The sequence below is a fragment of the Mirounga leonina genome, unplaced genomic scaffold (assembly GCF_011800145.1).
Source record: "Mirounga leonina isolate KUSES-001 unplaced genomic scaffold, KU_Mleo_1.0 Mir_154, whole genome shotgun sequence".
Classification (NCBI taxonomy): Eukaryota; Metazoa; Chordata; class Mammalia; order Carnivora; family Phocidae; genus Mirounga; species Mirounga leonina.
The window spans coordinates 27073524-27095527 of NW_023270389.1; the positions used below are offsets into that span (position 1 = coordinate 27073524).

General features: G+C 38.4%; 1 protein-coding gene across 1 annotated transcript in view; it reads left to right on the plus strand.

Moving 5' to 3' along the window:
• Positions 1 to 22004, plus strand: part of KDM5B (lysine demethylase 5B) — a 78716-nt gene that overhangs the window by 36036 nt on the left and 20676 nt on the right. The window contains exons 5-16 of the mRNA XM_035010303.1: positions 1083 to 1217; positions 3472 to 3568; positions 4792 to 4901; positions 7309 to 7467; positions 7903 to 8022; positions 9484 to 9642; positions 11106 to 11287; positions 12541 to 12703; positions 16307 to 16426; positions 17460 to 17654; positions 21237 to 21418; positions 21575 to 21699. Of these exons, the coding sequence (XP_034866194.1) occupies positions 1083 to 1217; positions 3472 to 3568; positions 4792 to 4901; positions 7309 to 7467; positions 7903 to 8022; positions 9484 to 9642; positions 11106 to 11287; positions 12541 to 12703; positions 16307 to 16426; positions 17460 to 17654; positions 21237 to 21418; positions 21575 to 21699 (1747 nt within the window). The remainder of the gene's footprint in view (positions 1 to 1082; positions 1218 to 3471; positions 3569 to 4791; positions 4902 to 7308; positions 7468 to 7902; positions 8023 to 9483; positions 9643 to 11105; positions 11288 to 12540; positions 12704 to 16306; positions 16427 to 17459; positions 17655 to 21236; positions 21419 to 21574; positions 21700 to 22004) is intronic.

Sequence of the window (22004 nt, forward strand, 5' to 3'; positions counted from 1 at the left end):
CCCCCCCCCCCCCCCCCCCCCCCCCGTTCTCTGAATTCTTTCTGCAAATGTTAGGAGGAAGGAGCCAGTAGTGAGACTATATAGTAGTAATGGTACCCGGAGAGCCAGGAGTTCTAGAAGGGTATTATTTTACTGTGTCTTACTCTAGCATAGATGATATATATCATACTTGAAGTGGTTATAACTTGGAACCTGCTTTTAAAAATGCTTCTTGTGATACTCGTGGGTCCTATTACGAAGAAGTGTTACTTACTTGAAATTCGTATTAGATTCAGTGGTAATATTTTGATGTTACCATGTTTTGTTGTGTTGGCATTAAATACCCTCTATCAGCAAGCCTAGAATCAAACTAAAAAATAATCAAAGCAAGAAGAAACTGATCAGAACTGGCAGTTATTACTGTGGGCTACCTATTAGCCTTTGTCTTGTGAGTTAGACCTTGTAGGAATATGTTGAAGTAAGTGAAAGCACTAATAAGGGAGAACACTTCAGTCAAATTACCTGTTTTCTCAATTCAGGTGATATCTTTGATCACAGAACATTGCTAGTTATATTTGAAACTTCAGGATTCTAAAACATAGAAAACCTATTGGTTTCCGTATTTTATGACTCTAAACACTATAAAAAATCAAATATTCTCAATATGGAAAGTTATTTTGGAAACTTACAAGGATCCTATCTAACAGTTTGAGCCTTCAATTAATTGACAGTCCCAAGCAGGGATAATTACAAGTGGCTCATGGGGGAGTGCCTTGAGCCTGCTGTGGCCTCGTGTAACCTGATGTCATGTACAGTTAAATGAATTGAAGCAACACCATTCACCTGCTAAAAATTTTTTCAATTAGCAATAATCGCGCCTCGGATAAACCTCATTGGCTACGTTACTGCCACTGATTTTTTTAGACTCTTATATGTGTGTGTATATATGATTGGTAACTGCAGACTTGTGTTTATTTAGATCTTAAAAATTGCAGACCTTTTATGTATCTATGTAAATAACTGTAAAATATACCTTACAAAATACATTGAAATTCTTAAAAAAGGAAGGGAAATTGATTAATAAATTGTGTTTTAATTTCTAGTGTTTGCAGAAGCCAAACCTGAGCACAGACACGAAGGACAAGGAGTACAAACCTCACGATATTCCGCAGAGGCAGTCTGTGCAGCCCTCAGAAACCTGCCCCCCAGCCCGACGAGCAAAACGCATGAGAGCAGAGGTGAGAGCCTCATGAGGTTGATCAGACAGAATTCTTGAGCACTTCTACCACTGTCAGTCTGACACTGGATTTCTCTCATGTGTGTGCTCTTCATAGTTTTGAACCTTGTTAATTGCTTTTATATTCTAGCTTTTACATTTGGGGAGACTCTACTGTCAAAGGAGTAAGGGATTGAAGAATTCTTTCTAGGTTTGTGCTGCCTGGACAGACAGCTGCTTTATTAACAGAGTTAGGAAGAATAGGCGTTCATTGTGATGGTGTTTGGTTTGCCTGTTACCCTCATGAAGTTAGGCAGTGTTTATTGGGGGTTGAGGCTAGGGAATAGAGAACTGGGAACTTTTTTTTTTTTCCTTCTTGAACAGAGAGGTTAGAGGATAGTGAAAGCTGTTTTTCTCAGAGTTCCTGAAAAGGAGTATGGAATCTATGGGAGACATTTATGCTAAGACAGAAAATAATTAGGCAGCATGGGGGTGGAGGCATTGAATATATAAGATGAAATGAAAAAACATGAGGGATGATCAGGAGAAGTGAACGGATGAGAAAGACAGTTTGCTTCAAGATTTTTCTGCTCTGAGAGGTTTCCCTTGGGAAAGGGAAAAGTGTATTTTCCTGGTTACCTTGTTTCCATACAGAGATGTGAAGGTTTGGGGTTCTTGCCTAGCTTGATGGACATATAAGTGTTAGGAATCAGTGATAATGTATTAGGAACATCTTAGAGCTGGGAAGCCTCGTTGCATTAATCAGATATCTAAATCAGTCTCTGGTTATTAGTAATTATTGGTCAAGATGAAGAAGAAAATAGCTATTTTGTTTTCTGAGGAAATGGATATAAATAAGGGGATTATTTTTACGGGCGCCTGGGTGGCTCAGTCAGTTAAGCAGCTGCCTTCGGCTTAGGTCATGATCCCGGGGTCCTAGGATCAAGTCCCACATTGGGCTCCCTGCTTGGCAGAGAGCCTGCTTCTCCCTCTCCCTCCGCCTGCCTCTCTGCCTACTTGTGCTCTCTCTCTGTCAAATAAATAAATAAAATCTTAAAAAAAAAATAAAAATAAAAATAAGTAAGGGGATTATTTTTAACTTAGGTAAGTTAGAGATAGGAAAAAATTTAGTGACTCCATTTTTCTGAATTAAGATTGCCTCAGAATAGGAAAATACGGTTATTCGAAGCCCATAAGCATGCTTGGATTTCATTAGTGTAAAAAATTCTTGTTTGAGCACATCTTGATCTTTAAATGTGTAAGACATGCCCTGGTGCTGTGGGTGCCTAGGTTTGCCTTGATGAGAGACATACAGGGTGATGATAGCATCCTGGGAGAAATTTTGTCAGCAGTGGACATCCTGAATACATATGAATGAACAAGGGCAAAAATGATCAAGTGCAGTTCCACAAACACTTCCCAAAGTTGTTTGCTTTATCAATAAGTATTACCACTTTGAGAAACATTGAAAATTGAGGCTGACTTAATGATAGGAGAATCCTTAATAATTTAGTGATGTTAGAAGAGTAGCTTATAATAACAGTTTTTTTTTTTTTTTTTTTTAAAGATTTTATTTATTTATTTGACAGAGAAAGACACAGCGAGAGAGGGAACACAAATGGGGAGTGGGAGAGGGAGAAGCAGACTCCCTGCCGAGCAGGGAGCCCGATGCGGAACTCGATCCAGGGACTCCAGGAGCATGACCTGAGCCGAAGGCAGTCACTTTACCAACTGAGCCACCCAGGCGCCCCATCTTATAACAGTTTTTAATAGAAGAATTAATAGAAAATTATTATGGAAGCTGAGTTTTCTATAAATATGAGCCAACTTTGGAAAAAGCCAGTAAACTCTTCTAGGCTAACGAAATTATATTTATATAACTGTTAAGGATTTGGCTTAGTGATGACTGAATCAAGCATAAGGTGAACAGATGAGAACTGGGAAGCTTCTAGGAGGAAAATCAGATCTGTTCCCAGTGGGGTAATGACACTTGCCCTAATTTGTTCCTGATCCTTTGGTTCTTCCCTATTTTTTTGACCTGTGGAGATAGAAGAGTATCTAAGATTTTTTCTAAGAGTATTCTAAGATTTTTTCCTTTCCTTAAATAATAGTAATTTTAAGGGTAGATCTCGCCTCTGTGGGGAGAGAGAAGCATGTTTTGAATGTCCATTTATAAGACAATTTATAAGATTATAGTCACCTTGAGATTTCAGTTGCATTTTAGAAGGTTTCTTTTTTAAGAGGAAATATTTATGTATATGACAACTTTTTTAAAGGCCATGAATATTAAAATAGAACCAGAAGAGACAGCAGAAGCCAGAACTCATAACCTGAGGCGACGGATGGGCTGTCCAACTCCAAAATGTGAAAATGGTAAGAAAGTGTTTATCCATGGGTAGGAAAGAAGTAAAAGTAAATTAGTAAAAGTAAGTATTCATTTTTTTAAGGAAACCTTATAGCAACTATTGAATACTAGTCAGTGGGTTGGGTCTTGAAATAAAATATTAATATGTTAATGTCCCTATTCTCATAGTTAGTGACCAGTAGAAGTAAACAGATATGCATATTAGAAATATGATTGAGTTTTTCTCAACTGTCACTAAGTGCTATTCTGAAATTTGGTTAAATGGCATTCATTGAAAAGAAGTGTTTTATGAGTAGCATAGGTGCCTTTGACTGGATATCTGTTAAGTTTATTTCAGGCATGGCAGGCAGACATGGTTTCTAAATCTGAATTTTAGTTGATAATTGCTTGGCTGGCCATTGCTTGATGTCAGTCACTGAGAGGTAAACCTGTTCAGGACTCTAAAAAGAGAAGTCCTAAATCCTATATGGGCAGGCACATACAAATGAAGAAGTTATTAAAATTGGTTCTTCTTAGTGGTTGGTGAGTTTAGTGGAAAGGCAGCACAATGTAGTGGAAAGTAGGTGGATTTTTAGAAATATAGATCTGAATCTGAATCTTGGCCTAACCACTAAGTAGTTGTATGACCTTAGATATTTCTTGATTTATTTTAGTGTCCGTTTTCTTATCTTTGAAATGGATTTGTTGCAAAAGGTTAGATAATCTATGGACAGCATTTAGCACAGCACCTACCTACCATATTGATAGTTACTGTTTTAGCCGAAATTCTCAGTCTTTGGAACCAGGAAGTTGGGGCAGTAAGTAGTCATGGGTTATGGAGGAATACTCTATAATGTGGAGGAATACAGTTGGTGAATTGTTAGTCTCTTACAGTTAAGATCAGGAGGAACCTGCTTTCATCAATATATATCATGTCTCGGTAACATGTTAAGAAGACTGTATCTTCGGCTCCTATTTTAAAAGCTTACAAACCTAAGCAACATACCCAGAAGTACCCATATCCAGAAGTGCCCACATTTAAATGGTGTGAGAGTTTGCATTTTACCATAAGCAGTCAGCACCTAGCCCTTGAACATGGTAACATTGGGTGCTGCTGCTCCTGCATTGAAAAGAAACAAGGAAATTGTGTTTGTGTCCTGTGTGTAGCTTGGGGGAGGGAGAGGTGAGAGGTGAAGGAGCAAGGTGAGCCAAGTGTAGTACGTGAAGCGCTAACTCTGATTGCCTCTTACAGAGAAAGAAATGAAAGGCATCGTCAAGCAAGAACCCATTGAGAAGAAAGAGTACATTGTAGAAAGCGAGAAGGAAAAGCCCAAGAGCCGATCTAAAAAAACCACCAGTGCTGTGAGTTGACATGTTTAAACACTTTTACCATTTTTGTGCCTTACTTAAGACTGCTAGCTTAGAGTGTCACAGTTAAAAGAACTTTTCATGTCCATTTATAGTATAAATTTCTAATTGAGGAAATACACAAATGCATTATGAAGGTAATAGTAACATATGGGGGGCATTCACAGCCATTTTTTGGAGTACATGCAGTTTAGAGACATATAATGGTGAGTTGGATTATATATGAAATGTTCATAAATCACTAGATCACCTCCAGGTGAGTTGAGAGCTAGATCAAAAATCAGGTTGATGTTTTCCAACCTTACAACAGGGAAGGAAAAGGAAGGTAGGAAAAGGAAGGAAAGAAAAGGAAAGGAGTTGGGTGGAGAGGAACTGAGGACCCAACAAAAGTTGGAGGACTAGGCAGCCATTTACTCAAATGGAAACTTAAAAATAAAGCTTGAGGAGATTACAGAGGATCTGGTTGCTTTTCTTCTTCTCTGTCCCTTCTGAGAGCTCAGTGAATAGCTTGACAACAGTGCTTTTTATTGTGGAATTTGAAATTATTCCAATTAAGTGTTCTTTTCATAAAGAACACTTCACCACCACCACCACCACCGCCACCAAAAAAAAAAAAAAATACAATCAGAAAATGATCAGAACCCAGGTTTTTATTTGCTACAACAGAAGAAGTGAGATTCCCTGATAAGTTGAATTCTTAGCTTTCCATATTATTGGGTAATGTATTAGTTTGCAAGGGCTGCTGTAACAAAGTATCACAGACTAACTGGCCTAAATAACAATTGATTTTCTCATGGTTCTGGAGGCTGGAAGTCTAAGATCAAGGTGTCTGTAGGGTTGGTTTTTTTCTGAGGCCTCTCCTTGGCTTATAGATGGTTGTCTCCTCACTGTCTTCATGTGGCTTTCCTCTGTACCTGTCTATGTCCTAATCTCTTCTTCTTGAATACTAGTCATAGTGAATTAGAGCCCACTCATTATGATCTCATTTTACCTTAATTAATCTCTTTAAAGTCCCTGTTCCAAATATAGTCACATTCTGAGATACTGGGGGTTAAGACATCAAGATACGAATTTTGGGGGAACAGAGTTCAGCCCATTAACAGGTAATAACTATGTATTTTTATCACTGTGTTTGGGGAACTTCTTAACCATGAGTCCTTAATTAGAATATAAAGTAATTTAATGTGGTTAATGAACTTAAACACTTTTCTTTCCTTTTTTTTTTAAAGATTTTATTTATTTATTTTAGAGACAGAGCACAAGAGAGGGGAGCGGGAGAAGCAGACTCCCTGCTGAGCAGGGAGCCCGATGCGGGACTCGATCCTGGGACTCCAGGATCATGACCTGAGCCGAAGGCAGTTGCTTAACCAACTGAGCCACCCAGGCACCCCCTTTTCTTTCCTTTTAAACACGACAAAATTGATTTTTTTTCTTTATAAGTTCTACTTTTGGTTAAGCTGATAATTTATTACCAAACATGTTCTTCTTCCAGAAGATTATCATTCTCTAAGCTACTAGAAGCTAAATATCTTAGTAACAAACATTAAAACACATAGCTGAGGGGCGCCTGGGCAGCACACTCAGTTGAGTGTCCGCCTCTTGATTTTGGCCCAGGTCGTGATCTCATGGGCTGTGGGATGGAGCCCCACTTCTGGCCACCCGCTCAGCCAGAGTCTGCTGGGAATTTTCTCTCTTCTCCCTCTGCCCCTCCCGTGCATGCGCACGTGCCTACTCTCTCTCTCTCTCTCAAATAAATAAATAAATAAACCAACCAACAAACATACATATATACACATATTTTTTTTTTCTTTTTTTCTTTTAAAAGAGAGAGGGGCATGAGATCTGGGATCATGGCCTGAGCCAAAATCAAGAGTTGGACGCTAACTGACTCAGCCACCCAGGCACCCCTAAATAAAGAAATCTTAAAACACACACACAGAAACAGCTGAAAAGGTTTTGAGATTAGACTTTAGTGTTGGGAATGCATTAAGCATTGTAAAGTTATCTCTTCTAAAAGGTGAAGCATTTTTATTTAAAATACCTCTTGGGGCACCTGGCTGGCTCAGTCGTTACACGTCTGCCTTCAGCTCAGGTCATGATCTTGGGGTCCTGGGATCGAGCCCCGCGTCGGGCTCCCTGCTCAGTGGGGAGCCCGCTTCTCCCTCTCCCACTCCCCCTGCTTGTGTTCCCTCTCTCGCTGTGTGTGTCTCTCTCTCTGTCTAATAAATAAATAAAATCTTTAAAAAAATGAAATAAAATAAAATACCTCTTATGGGGGGTGATTAATTTTCATTGAAGGATGGGAAGACTAGATTATGCCTCTATGCATTTCATTCTTAGAGTTTAACAAAATCGAATGTAGCTCACGCTCCTGGTCCTGTACGTGTTTTCACTGCTGCAGGTGGATCTGTATGTCTGCCTCTTATGTGGCAGTGGGAATGATGAAGACCGGCTTCTCCTGTGTGATGGCTGTGATGACAGTTACCACACCTTTTGCCTTATTCCCCCTCTCCATGATGTTCCCAAGGGAGACTGGAGGTGTCCTAAGTGTTTGGCTCAGGTAAGAATTAATGGCAGAGATAGCATTAGAAAATTTCCTTCAGAATATTTTTTGTTTGCTTTTGGGTTTTAGATTAGCAATTGGTATGACAGTGAGGCTCATGAAAAAAAGTGGGCTGGACCTGACTGGGAAGGAGGTCTTGGCAGTGAGAGGCAGAAAAAATTTTTTTAACTACACTTAAATTTTTTTTTTATTTAAAAAAGCATTGCATGTTCTTTGCAAAAATTCTTAGACTGAATGACTTAAAAGAGAGTATGATTTCATAATTGCTAGACAAGTTATTTTGATGTATATCCATCCAGACATTTTTGTATTTTAAACACTGCATACGTAATTTTACTAATCTTTTTTAAAAATAATATCAATAAAATATAACTATCTATAAATAAAAATATTCTTTTTACTTTTTTTTTTTTTTCTTTTTCTTTTTGGCAGGAGTGTAGTAAGCCACAAGAAGCATTTGGCTTTGAACAAGCAGCCAGGGACTATACCCTCCGTACTTTTGGGGAAATGGCAGATGCGTTCAAATCTGATTATTTCAACATGCCCGTCCACGTATGTACATACATACTGCTTTGATTTGGGATTTTAATAACTTTTAGAATCTGAAGACAGTTTCACTTGGCACTTTTTTTTGATAAACATTATCATACACAGTGAACCCCCTTAATTTGTTTAATGGTATTGAAATTCCACAATATGTTAAAATGCATTCTGATTTTTCACTTGTGATTTCTCTAAAGATGACCTTTTCCACACAAATCATACAGCAGCAATAACAGGATGTTAATAAAGGAAATCATCAGGAATGCTTTCAGTTCAACAAATGTAATTTAAAGAAAACTTCACAATTTATTGACTGACTCCTATGCATTGAGAACACATTTATATATTGTTGTAAGTTAGTATCGTAAACTTTAGGATGAGTTCATTTTAAATTCTCCTTTATGCTCTTAGAAGCATAAGGCTATTTAATTCGGCATTTAACATTCTGTCAAGTGAGTCCACCAGAATTAAATGGTTTTCTGCCCTAATTCTGGACCTGTAAGCTGTGTTTTTTCTCACTTGCCAACGAAGTGCTAAGGCAGACATTTCACACATGTAGACCTCTTTAGTTGGATTATTTTCTCGGAGTGCTTACTGAGGTCAGATGAGAGTATTTACCCGTTTTTTCCCCCACTGTAATGGCTGTATCATTTATGGGAACCCAGCAATGTATGTGTGAACTTGTTTTTCCCTGATAGCACTAGCATAAGCTGTTAAGTGACTTAAAATGTTTGCTTACTTAAGAGGCTTAAATTCAAGTTATACTCCCTTTGAATTTCAGTTCTTTTGACCCCCTCATCCATTGTATGATTTCCCGGTATGTTTGCGTATCCAGTCCTGGTGGTGTGCATATTTAAGGCATTTAAGTTACCTTTCTCTAGACTTGCATCAGATTAACAGATCCTAGACACGCAGTCTGGTGACTCGCGGTACTACTGCATGCTGCTGCAGAGTAATTGCTCTTTGTGTTCATATTTTGCACTCTGTCTTTTTCATCGTGGTTGCCTGCGTTATTCTTAGCCGGGTCTAGTGCAAAGAGTGAAAGGATGGACTCAGGTAATGTGTTTGAACACATCTCGATGGATGAAGTGTCATTCAGACACAGCTATTACTGTATAATGGTTAACCAAGTTACATATTTACATTTCTCACGCACAAGAACATCTCCAGGTTTTGGTTGTCAGAATTTTGCTTTTTCCTTGACTTCCTTTTAGTGTACTGGCCAGGTTGGTGGTAGAGGAACATGAATTCTTAATCAGTACTTACTTTTTTAGTTATATAATTGCTTTTAGAAAATAATACACATGTCTAAACTGCCTGGGATCAATTGTGGAACAATATGGATATAATTTTCCTTAGGGTGTTGTCCTGTGATTCCTGTCACTTAGCTAATGTCTTCAGATTGGTCATGGGCAGTTTGTGAGTGTCTGAAAATTCAGTTTTTTGTTTTCCTCGTTGTTTTGTTTCCAGATGGTTCCCACAGAACTAGTTGAGAAAGAATTTTGGCGGCTGGTAAGCACTATTGAAGAGGATGTCACAGTAGAATATGGAGCCGATATTGCCTCAAAAGAATTTGGCAGTGGCTTCCCTGTCCGAGATGGGAAAATCAAACTTTCACCTGAGGAGGAGGTAGGCTCTGTGAGGCACTTCTGTTTCAAGCAGAGACCTGTGTTTAAACCTAATAGTTCAGCATATCTTTATCTAAAGGGCGTAGTACAGGATTAATAGCCTTACTGCAAACCTACATGTAGTTGGAACTTGAATTATTATTACTATTTTTTTTTTAAGATTTTATTTCTTTATTTGACAGAGAGAGACACAGCGAGAAAGGGAGCACAAGGAGGGGGAGTGGGAGAGGGAGAGGCAGGCTTCCCGCGGAGCAGGGAGCCCAGTGTGGGGCTCGATCCCAGAACCCTGGGATCATGACCTGAGCCGAAGGCAGACGCTTAAAGACTGAGCCACCCAGGCGCCCCTGAACTTGAATTATTAATTAAAATTCTATTTGGTTGGCTTGAAATAATTTATGATTACTTTCAGCACAGTTTTGATTACCAGATTTTTAAAAAATTTTATTTGAGAGAGAGGGTGAGCGAGCACGAGCAGGGGGGAGAGGCAGAGGGAGAGAGATAAGCAGACTCCCCGCTGATCAGGAAGCCTGACACAGGGCTCTTGTCAGGATCCCAGGACTCTGAGATCATGACCTGAGTCAAAACCAAGAGTCGGACACTTACCTGAATGAGCCACCCAGGCACTCCTGATTACCAGATTTTTAATGATTTCAAGAAAAGTAGAGCCCTCAGAAGAATTCTAGTCCCAGCTGTTCACCTACATTGTGATGATACGGGGAGATTACTTAACCTCCCTTTGCCTTCATTCTATAACTGTGGTATTACCTTCTGAAGAAAATTTGAGGGATTGGGACCAGACCTAAATTTATCTTTGAATTTTACTGTTTATGAGTCTATTATTTTCCATAATAGCAAACTTCTAGGAAGGTTTCAATTCCTATCCTAGTAGGAAGTCAGATTTTTTTTTAGATCTTTTTGAAATCTAACATATACATAGAAAAGTATGTAATCATATGCACACCTTGATGAATTTTCACAAACTGAATACACCCATGTAACCAGCACTAGAACGAGAATTAGGACATAACTAGTTATTACCAGACCTTACCCCAGAAGTTCGCCTTGTGTCCTCCCTATTTCACTACCTTCCCTGTCTCAAGACAACCACTGCTACCACCCCCAGGACAACCACTTTCCTGATTTATAACACCATAGATTAGTTTGCCTGTTTTTGAACTTAATATAAATGGACTCATACTGTGTATTTTCTCTATAGCCAACACAAGGGGGTAACTATAGAGATACAAAAGTATATACTATATGAATCTATTTATATAAAGCTCAAAACTGAGCAGAAGTAATCTATGGGCATCTAAGAAGTTAGCATAGTGGTCTCTCCTTTTCTCTGACCCCAACTCTCTCATTTTGAAGGAGATTGTTTTCAGCCAGCTTTTTGAAACATCGAGAATCTAAAATGTTAGCATGTATAGCTAAATCTTTATACCTTTTTTGTTTCCTTTCTAGGAGTATCTTGATAGTGGCTGGAATTTGAACAATATGCCAGTGATGGAGCAGTCTGTCCTTGCTCACATTACTGCTGATATATGTGGCATGAAACTTCCTTGGTTGTATGTGGGAATGTGCTTTTCTTCATTCTGTTGGCATATTGAAGACCACTGGAGCTATTCAATTAACTACCTGCACTGGTAAGAAGTTCCACATAACCTGTGAATAGTATGCAAGCTGGGCTGGAAACTTTTTAAATGTGTCTAAAGAGTAACAAACTGTTTTTTCACTACTGTTGAAAGTGAAGCTTTCAACAAGCTAAGGCACTGGTTCTTAAGGATCCTAGGAAATCCATAAATCCCCTACAATTGCACACACACTATTTTTCAAGTATAACATGTTTCTGAGGAGGGGATAGACAGCTGTTAGTGAAAGAAGCCTTTACTCATGGAAAGATTAAAAAGCACTGAACATTGCTTTTATTATGGAGAAATCCCATTCTGTGGCAGTGGCAGCCCAGATACCTTTTGGAAGAGTAGGGGAATATAGGTCCCAGAGTGTCCTCCAGGTCCTTGGGATTGCCAGCTTCTGGTTTATTGTGCTGCATTTTGGCATTGTTACACATAGTAGAATGGGCTTCATCCGTGCATGAGTGCATGGAGGCAGGGTGCAGATATTCAGACTTTTTTACTTTTTAAACTCTTTAGACAAAGCCATTTCTTCTTTCACATCTGTTTTTACCCCGTCCATTTCCTTTGCTTTTCTAAGTACAGAAATATTTGAAGATCTGTAACTCACTTAAATCCCCACACAAGGAATTTGAGGGTGTACCACAAGAAAGAGTTGGGAAGTGTATGTGGAGCATCAGTTCTGCCTCCCTAGGCAATTGCTCCCAGCTGTAAAATGAGGATTATATTTACCATACCTCACAGGGATGTTACAGATTAATTGGTTGACAGTTTAAAGTGCTTTGAAGAATAAGAGCTCTTTAGAAATGCTAATTGCCTTATTAGTGTTTAACCTCGCCTGTCAGAATGGACAAGGGAAAAGGAAGATGGAAAGTTGCCATTCCTTGTCAGTTGCTATAAGAAATTGTGGTAACCACATATCCTGTAGCTAACATGATGTCTTATATTCTTAAAAATTCTAGATATTTACATTTTCTAAAAAGTCAGATAAAAATGGGAGGGAGGAGGGGGGACCTCAGATGGAAAGTCTCATATTTAAACTCCATACTTGAAGGGGGAGAATGCATCACATATGTTCAGATCACATTTCTAATGACACTTAATTCAGTTTGAACATTCCTTTGTAGCATAATCTTACAAAGCAGGGTCTGAAAAATATGACTTGTTAACCATTTTGTGTTAGTGTTGCAGACTGATTTTTTTCTAATGAAATTTCATGTTTATGTATTTCTTGAGATTGATTTATTTTTACAATCTCTTTCCAGGGGTGAGCCAAAAACCTGGTATGGAGTCCCAGGGTATGCTGCCGAGCAGCTAGAAAATGTAATGAAGAAACTAGCTCCAGAGCTCTTTGTGTCCCAACCAGATCTTCTCCATCAGCTTGTGACCATCATGAACCCCAATACCCTGATGACTCATGAAGTGCCTGTATGTTCCTCTTGTATTCAGGCTTAATTCACCACTTCTCTTCCCTGTTTACTCAGTTTTTTATGAAGTTGATTTTAGTTATGTGTGTTCCATACCATAACTGGATGGCAGAAACAGCTGTTAGGTGGAATTTGATACTATATTGCAATAAGCCAGTAGGACTGAATCCTCAAGACACCATAAAAACTAATTTGTTGCAGCTAATAACTAGGTTGCTAAGCAGCCATATTTTGCAAATAATATGTGTGATGCTTTCTTTTCTTTTTTTCAGTGTCTAATTTAGGCTTTCTAAACTATAATTTTTCCTTATAACTTCAATCTTCCAATGCAACAAAACAAAAACCTTAATGTTGTCTGTATAAATTACTATGAAAATGTCTAGGTTCTGTTACAGTTAGATCTAAACTCTAGTGTCAGAATCCTTCATACTCTGTCCATACTTAAAAAATAATTTATGGAATCTACATGAACTTAATTTTGAACGATAAACTGAAATGATTTACATGCTTAGTAGATATTGGTTATATTATACCTCCACCCCTAATTAAGCTTGCTTATTTATTTATTTATTTTTTACTTTTAAGATTTTATTTATTTATTTGAGAGAGAGAGAGCGCACAAGTGCGGGGGAGGAGCCGAGGGAGAGGGAGAAGCAGATTCCCCAGTGAGTGGGGAGCCCCAACATGGGGGGCTCCATCTCAGGACCCTGAGATCATGACCTGAGCCAAAGGCAGCCACTTAACCAACTGAGGCATCCAGGTGCTCCTAAAGAGAAAATTAATTTCAGGCTCTTGAGCTTGGATTTAAGGGTATCTAGACTGAAAGGTGCTGTTGGTGATGTTGCCTGGGAGGTTGCTATACAAAATTTGTATACTGGCTTCCTATTGGAGAATGCTCTGAAGATATTTTGGGAGGCCAGACTGAAATGTATGAAGTTGAGGGGTCCATCTTAGTTAGCTAAGTCAAATGTAAATGATACATTTACTGTGCTAAAGTGAATACCTAATGTTGCTGTGACCTAAATTTCATGCTTTGGGGCTCATGGGCTGGTAAATGGGGGCAGATGGAAAGGATTTTTCTTTGAGGGATAATAAATTATTCATGGACAATAGCTTAGAAAATAATGACCAGTAAATACAAAAATGCCACCATCTCCTCATTGGTATTTTCCACATTGATTTTTTCCCCCTCATATTGATTGATGTTTCTGATTTGTTGTAAGTAACTTGCCCTAAGTGGGACCTCTGGCCATGGTTCTCAGTTATTAAATCGAGGAACCTTTGGGGCTTGATTCTGGACCACAGAGATGAGTGAACCTGTGCATTTGGGGACTCGTAGTTTAAGGGGACAGGCAGATAATGTTTATACAGATAATGGCATGGTGGTGTGGTCTGACAGTGGTATCAACTAGGAGACTGACCCATTAACTCTATGGAGAATTAGAAAGGACCCGTAATGACCGTTTGAACTAAAACTTGGAGCTCTGATAAGGAATATTTTTGGCAGATTTGGGGTGGAGGGAGTACTCCAGTAGAAGGGATTGTGCTCATGTGGTGTAGGTAGTGGTCTTCAAATTTCTGACTATATCTGAACCCCGAATGGCAGGTTACAACACATGTGGCCGATCTTCACCCCCAGAGTTTCTTGTTCTGTTGGTCTGGGTGGTGCTCGAGAGTTTGCATTTTCAACAAGTTCCCAGTTGGTGTTGATACTGGTAGTCCGGGAACTACATTTTGGACAACCACTGATGGAGAGAGATACATTGAAAAGATACTTAATTTTCTTATTTCATAAGTTCAGTCTGAGGATTTGTGTGCCTAGAGCAGTATAGTTTTTTTAAATTAAAACTTCATTGAAGTATAGTTGACATATATCATTAGTTTCAGTTGTACATCATAGTGATTTGACAGTTCTATACATTGCGAAATGCTCAACACAGTAAGTGTAGTTACCATCTGTCACCATACAGAATTATTATTGATTATATTCCCTATGCTCTCCTTTTGTCCCTGAGACTTATTTATTTTTATTATTTTTTTTATAACTGGAAGTTTGTACCCCTTAATCCCCTTCTGCCCATGCATGCCCCCACCCTCTCCCCTCTGGCAACCGCCAGTTTGTTCTCTATGTTTATTACTCTGTTTCTGGTTTTGTTTATTTGTTTTGTTGGGGTAGATTCCACTTAGAAATCATGGTATTTTTCTTTGCCATATTTCACTTAGCATAATATAATCACTCTCTGGGTCCATCCATGTTGTTGTGAATGGCAAGATTTCTTTCTTTCTTTCTTTCTTTCTTTCTTTCTTTCTTTCTTTCTTTCTTTCTTTTTCTTTCTTTCTTTCTTTCTTTCTTTCTTTCTTTCTTCTTTCTTTTCTTTCTTTCTTTCTTTCTCTTTCCTTTTCTTCCTTCCTTCCTTCCTTCCTTCCTTCCTTCCTTCCTTCCTTCCTTCCTTCCTTCCTTCCTTTCTTTCTTTCTTTTCTTCTTTTCTTTTTTTAATGGCAGAGTAATATTCCGTTCCGTATTTATACCACATCTTTATTCATTCATCTATCAGTGGACACTTAACGTTACTTCCATATCTTGGCTGTTGTAAATATTGCTGCATTGAACACAGGGGTGCACATATTTCCACAGTGGCTGCACCAATTTACATTCCCACCAGCAGTGTACAAAGGTTCCCTTTTCTCCACATTCTCGCCAAGACTTATTTGTCTTTTTGATATTAGCCATTCTAATGTGAGATGATCTCTCACTGTGGTTTTGATTTGCCTTTTCCTGATGATTAGCGATGTTGAGCATCTTTTCGTGTACCTGTTGGCCATCTGTTTATCTTCTTTGGCAACATGTCTATTCAGGTCTGTTTTTTAATTGGATTATTTATTTATTTATTTATTTGGTGTTGGGTTGTAGGAGTTCTTTATTCTGGATATTAATCCCCTATTGGATGTATCATTTGCAGATGTCTTCTCCCATTCAGTAGCTTGCCTTTTCTTTTTTTTTTGCCTTTTCATTTTTATTGATGGTTTCCTTTGCTGTTCAACAGCTTTTTACCTTGCTGTAGTCCCAATAGTTTATTTTTGCTTGTTTCCCTTGCCTAAGACCTATCCAGGAAAATGTTGCTAAGGCTAATATCCAAGAGATTGCTGCCTTACTACAGATGTTTTTTGAGCGGGTGGTGGGAAAAGGGGACTTGTTGGAGGGAGGGAAGTTTGAGGCCTAAATCAAGATCTCTTTATGGGATGACGTACTTGGAAGAACAGTGGAATTTCATTAATTGGTGGTAGGAGATGCTGTTTTGGTATAATAATATTAGAATATTCTTAATTTAGTTATATTTAGATGTGTCCTAATCCTGAGTATAGATAAATTTTTGTAGTAAAAGCCATGTTTTCTGTTCAGATACTAATCAACCCTCATAATCTGGGATGCTACTCCATCTTGTGGCAGAATTGAGTAGCTCTCTGATTATTTTACCGTAATTCTTTTTTGTTAGCTCACTTTTAATTGGAAGAAAGCTTCTCTTTCTGGAGAATCATCTGATAGTCTGTGTCCAGATTGTCTTTCATGAATGTCACTAAAGATCCCCAATTTCTGTCTCTTTAGGTTTACCGAACTAATCAGTGTGCTGGGGAGTTTGTGATTACATTTCCAAGAGCCTACCACAGTGGTTTTAATCAAGGTTTTAATTTTGCTGAGGCTGTTAACTTCTGCACTGTTGATTGGGTATGTAATTATGACTTAGTGAGCCTTTTTAAATGTATTGTTTTCCTGCAGAAATGGCATATAATACTTTAAAAGCTTTCATGTGTGGTGCTTAAATCTGTTGCTCCTCAAATGGCTGGTCTACAAATTGTTTACCATCCACAGTGGGATAAAGCACTTGGCACCACACTGTAAATCAAGCCTGTACTAACTAAGCACACTGCTCGGTTCAGCTGATAATTTTTTCTTCTGTAAAAGTTTGGCTTGATGAATAAATGAGTGTTGATTTACATTTTGGGCAAAATTCAGTATTGTTGCAAACTCATAACAAAGAGTTCTATCTTAAGTCTACACAACACTAGCTTAAATTATCTACAACACAGCAATTTTTAATGATGTATTTGGTTTTAGTTGTAAAGTAGAATTTTTATATTAGTATTAATACTTTTCATTTACATAAAAAGATTTAGTTTAAGTGTGTGATGTTAAATCTAATGAATTATAACCTTGTTTCAGTGCTTTACTAAGTAATAGTACTACCTGTATCTAAAATTATTTTCCATTATGTAGTTTGGAGCATCATTGTTCCCTGAAGTAGGTTTAACCACAGCAGTTCAGCATAGTTGTTTCAGGAAATGTCTAAATTCACATGTCCATTTAGACTGTGTGTTGTTCTGGACATTAATACATTGTTAATATATTGGGTTTTTAAAAAATGTCTTTATTTATTTAATTAATCTCCACACCCATTGTGGGGCTGGAACTCACAATCCCAAGATCAGGGGTTGCATGCTCTTTTGACTGAGCCAGCCAGGCACCACCCACCGTACGTTGGGTTTTTTAAACTGCCTTTTAATTAAGGTACCTAATATGCCAGATCCTTGAGATGCAAAGATTAAAAAAGGCCCAAGGCCTCTTAGAAGCTGGCTGTAGGGTTGATACGTGTATCATGACCCAGAATATGACCTTTGGTAATTGGGTAATGCTCAGGAGTCTTTGGAAATAGGAAGGAGAAAGGTGAATGTCAAGTACTATCCTCTGTCTCTTGACACAGCTGCCACTGGGCCGACAGTGTGTGGAGCATTACCGCTTGCTTCACCGCTATTGCGTATTTTCCCATGACGAGATGATTTGCAAGATGGCCTCCAAGGCGGACGTACTAGATGTCGTAGTGGCCTCAACTGTTCAGAAGGACATGGCCGTTATGACTGAGGATGAGAAGGCTCTAAGAGAAGCCGTCCGCAGACTGGTAAGGTTTCTGGCACCCCAGCTGCATGTGTCTGGGTATTCCTCAGGAAAATTCTTACACATGTTGCTTCCACTTTAAGGAGTCTCTTCTTAGGCTAATGTCCTTTAAGATCTATTCTGATAGATGTGTGTTAATATCTCATTGTGGTTTTAATTTTCTCTAAGGGCCACTCATTTACTGAACATCCTATCACGTATGTACATATTTGCTTTTTGTACATGTATCTCGTTGATGAACTATCTGTGCAGATACTTTCCCCCACCCCCTTTTTTATTGGGTTGTTGCGAGATTTCTATTCATTCTGTATACCAGTCCTTTATCAGATAAGTGTTCTGCAAATATGTTTTCCAGTCAGTGCTTATTTTTTCAGTCTCAGAGCACTGTCTTTCTAATAGCAGAAGTTTTTTATTTTGATGAAGTTCAATTAAGCAGTTTCTTTTATGCATCTTTTTTGTGGGGGGGGGAGGGCAGAGGGAAAGGGAGAGAATCTGAAGCAGACTCGCCGCTGAGGTGGGCCTCGATCTCACCACCCTGAGATCACAACCTGAACTGACGAGTCAGATGGTTGACCGACTAAGACACCTCTTTGTCTTTATGTCCTTAAGAAATCTTACCTAACCCAAAGTCACAAAGACCTTCTCCTGTTAGTCCTCTAGAATTTTTAGTTTTAGGTTTTACATGTAAATCTTTAATCCATCTCAGGTAATTTTTATTTATGGTGCAAGGTGTGCGTTGAAATTACTTTTTTTGCATATGGATTTCTCATTGTTCCAGCACCATTTCTTGAGGCTAACATTCTTTTTCCATTGAAATGCCCTGGCACCTTTGTTTTGAAATCAGTTCACCACATATATATATATATATGGGTCTATTGCTAGACTTTGTTTTATTCTCTTAACCTATGCATTTATTCTCTTGCTCTTAACCATATGGTTTTGATTACTCTAACTTTGTAATAAGTCTTGAAATGAGATAGTGTGAGTCCTCCAACTTTGTTCATTTTAAAAATTGGTTTGGCTATTTTAGTTCCTTTGCTTTCCATATGAATTTGAGAATTGGCTTATAGATTTCTACCAAAAATCTTGCTAGGGTTTCATTGGGACGCCATTAAATCCATGAATATAGTTGGGAGAATTGATATCTTAATAATGTTAAGTCTTCCAATTCATGGACATAGTATATGAACCATTTATTTAGGTCTTCTTGAGTTCTTTCATTATTTTGTAGATTGCAGCACACAGATCTTACACATATTTTCTTGGGTTTAAAATGATGTACTTTGGGGTTTTTTTTTTTTTTTTAAAGATTGTATTTATTTATTTGAGAGAGAGCACATGAGAGGGGGAGGGTCAGAGGGAGAAGCAGACTCCCTGCTGAGCAGGGAGCCCGATGCGGGACACGATCCCTGGACTCCAGGATCATGACCTGAGCCGAAGGCAGTCGCTTAACCAACTGAGCCACCCAGGCGCCCGGTTTTTGATATTATTATAAATGATACCTTAAAATTTTTTTATTTCAAATGGTTTATTGCTAGTATTTATAAATATAATTGATTTCTGTATATTGACTTTTTATGTCCTGCAACCTTGCTAAACTCAATTGTTCTATTGGCCTTTTTTAGATTGTTTTGGGACAGTGGTATCTGCAAATAGAGTCACATTAACTTTTTTTTTTTTATGTGACTTTTTAGATAGAATCCTTGAATGTTGGCTCTCTGAAGCCTGTTATGGACCAACAGCAAGCTTATTCACCTTCCCCTGATATTTTACAGTTAGGGAAAACAATGCCCAGAGGGTTTAAGTGCCTTACTAAGGTCTTACATCAATAATGGTAACTCGGTGGCTCAGTCGTTAAGCGTCTGCCTTCGGCTTAGGTCATGATCCCAGGGTCCTGGGATCGAGCCCCACATTGGGCTCCCTGCTCGGTGGGAAGCCTGCTTCTCCCTCTCCTACTCCCCCTGCTTGTGTTCCCTTTCTTGCTGTGTCTCTCTCTGTCAAATAAACAAAATCTTTAAAAATAAATAATTAAATAATGGTAACTCATCTGTGGAACTTTGAGGATTTACATTTTTTTTCCAGATATGGAAACTGACAAATTAAAATTGGGCAAACTATATATGATTCATTCTCAACTAAGATCCATAAAGTTGGCCCTTAATTTCATTTTAAGTAAAAATTGCAACCATTTTTATCTCGAAGTCCTTTTTAATGATCAGTTCCAGTTTATTTATTTATTTATTTTTAGATTTTATTTGTTAGAGAGAGAGTGAGAGAGCACAAGTAGGGGGAGCGGCAGGGAGAGGGAGAGGGAGAAGTAGGCTCCCCTCTGAGCAAGGAGGCCGATGCAGGAGTCGATCCCAGAACCCTGGGACCATGACCTGAGCCAAAGGCAGAGGCTTAACCAACTGAGCCACCCAGGCATCCCTGATCAGTTCTGGTTTAAAACCAAAATTCATTCATTAGTGGGTTTCTTACTCTCCTCTGTCTTTGTTGGTCCATGTAATCAGCAGGAAGTGAAGTGGTCAGAATAAAACAGATGGTTCATAAATTGACTTAATCAGATTCTGGCATTCTCATGGTTGGATTTGGATCCAGTTTTGGATAAGGAGAAAAGGTGGTCGGAGCTTGATCTTTCAGTGACAAAAGGTATATTGTAGGGAGGGCTCTCTAGGTGTTACAAACTGCAGTTGAAATTTACTTTTTAAGACCTCATTTTTCTTGACACTGTTTCAATTAGGAAATGATTTATTATGGCTTTAGTGTCTTGTATATATTTCTAACATTTTCAGATAAATAATATCCCTTTAGGTAACTTTGCATGTGAAAGCTAATTGACTATTCAGCATCTTCCCATCAATAATCCTTTCATGATAGTCTTTTCATCTTCTTTCCTTTTTATTTACTTTTGTTCTTTTTATGGATTCTCTAGCTACCAGTATTAATCTGACGTCCTGTATAATATTTCCTCTGAAGTACAAAGTATATACATTTCTTTTACTCCTTTCTTTTTTTTTTTTTTTTTTTTTTTAAAGATTTTATGTATTTATTTGACAGAGAGATAGCGAGAGCAGGAACACAAGCAGGGGGAGTGGGAGAGGGAGAAGCAGGCTCCTCACGGAGCAGGGAGCCCAATGCGGGGCTCGATCCCAGGACCCTGGGATCATGACCTGAGCCGAAGGCAGACGCTTAATGACTGAGCCACCCAGGCGCCCTTACTCCTTTCATCTATACCCAAACTATGGGTAGAGCCAATTTGGAGTAGAATAAAGAGCAAATCTCAATAGTGTACAGTCCTATTAATAAATGTTTTCATACTCTGATCAAAATGGCCAAACATAAGGATCTACCTTGTCCAAAAAGAGGTTCTTCCCAAACAAGTGAGGTAGTTTACCTGGCCCATATTTTCTAGGTCATTGTTACTTTTACGTATTTTTAATCACGCACTTCTATTTTGGTAAGGCTGCTCCTACTCCCCCCCCCCCCTTTTTTTTTTAAATTTTAAAACTCAACTATTGCGTGTTTGTGTTGGGGGTTGGTGGATTATATTATCCTTTGGAAATCTCTAAAGTACACTTTATTCTAGGGAGTAATTGATTCGGAAAGAATGGATTTTGAGCTGTTGCCAGATGATGAGCGTCAGTGTATAAAATGTAAAACCACATGCTTCATGTCTGCCATCTCCTGTTCTTGTAAACCTGGCCTGCTTGTTTGCCTCCATCATGTAAAAGAATTGTGTTCCTGTCCTCCTTATAAATATAAACTGAGGTGAGTAGGAAGAATGGTCTTTTTCTATGGAAAACCCTAAATCCTTAATGAAAGCTCAGTGACATTTCTGTTCTAGGATTGAAATACTGAATATAAAGTGTATGATTTTCTCCAAACCCAGATATCTCAAAACTAAGTCTGCTATTCTGTTTCCAGGTATAGATACACTCTGGATGATCTCTACCCCATGATGAATGCACTGAAGCTTCGAGCAGAATCTTACAATGAATGGGCCCTGAATGTGAATGAAGCTTTGGAGGCAAAGATTAACAAAAAGAAAAGTATGTGTTATACAAAATGTAGCTTGCTGATTGGCAAATTGGGACTGATTGTAATGTAGCCAACATAGTTATCAATGAACAGATTACTTGAAATAACCTGACTTTGTCCTTGTTTAGTTCCCCTGTTTAACCAGGTTTATGGAGTGTAAGCAGAGAAAGTTTTAAAGCCATGAGTGGATTAGGCAGATGCCCTTAGAGGAAAATCTTGATAGATGAATTGTACAAGATCATATTTTTAACAAAGATCATATTGTTAGGAAACGGAATAACCTTTACACCTCTTGTCTCAGAAACAAAAATATTTC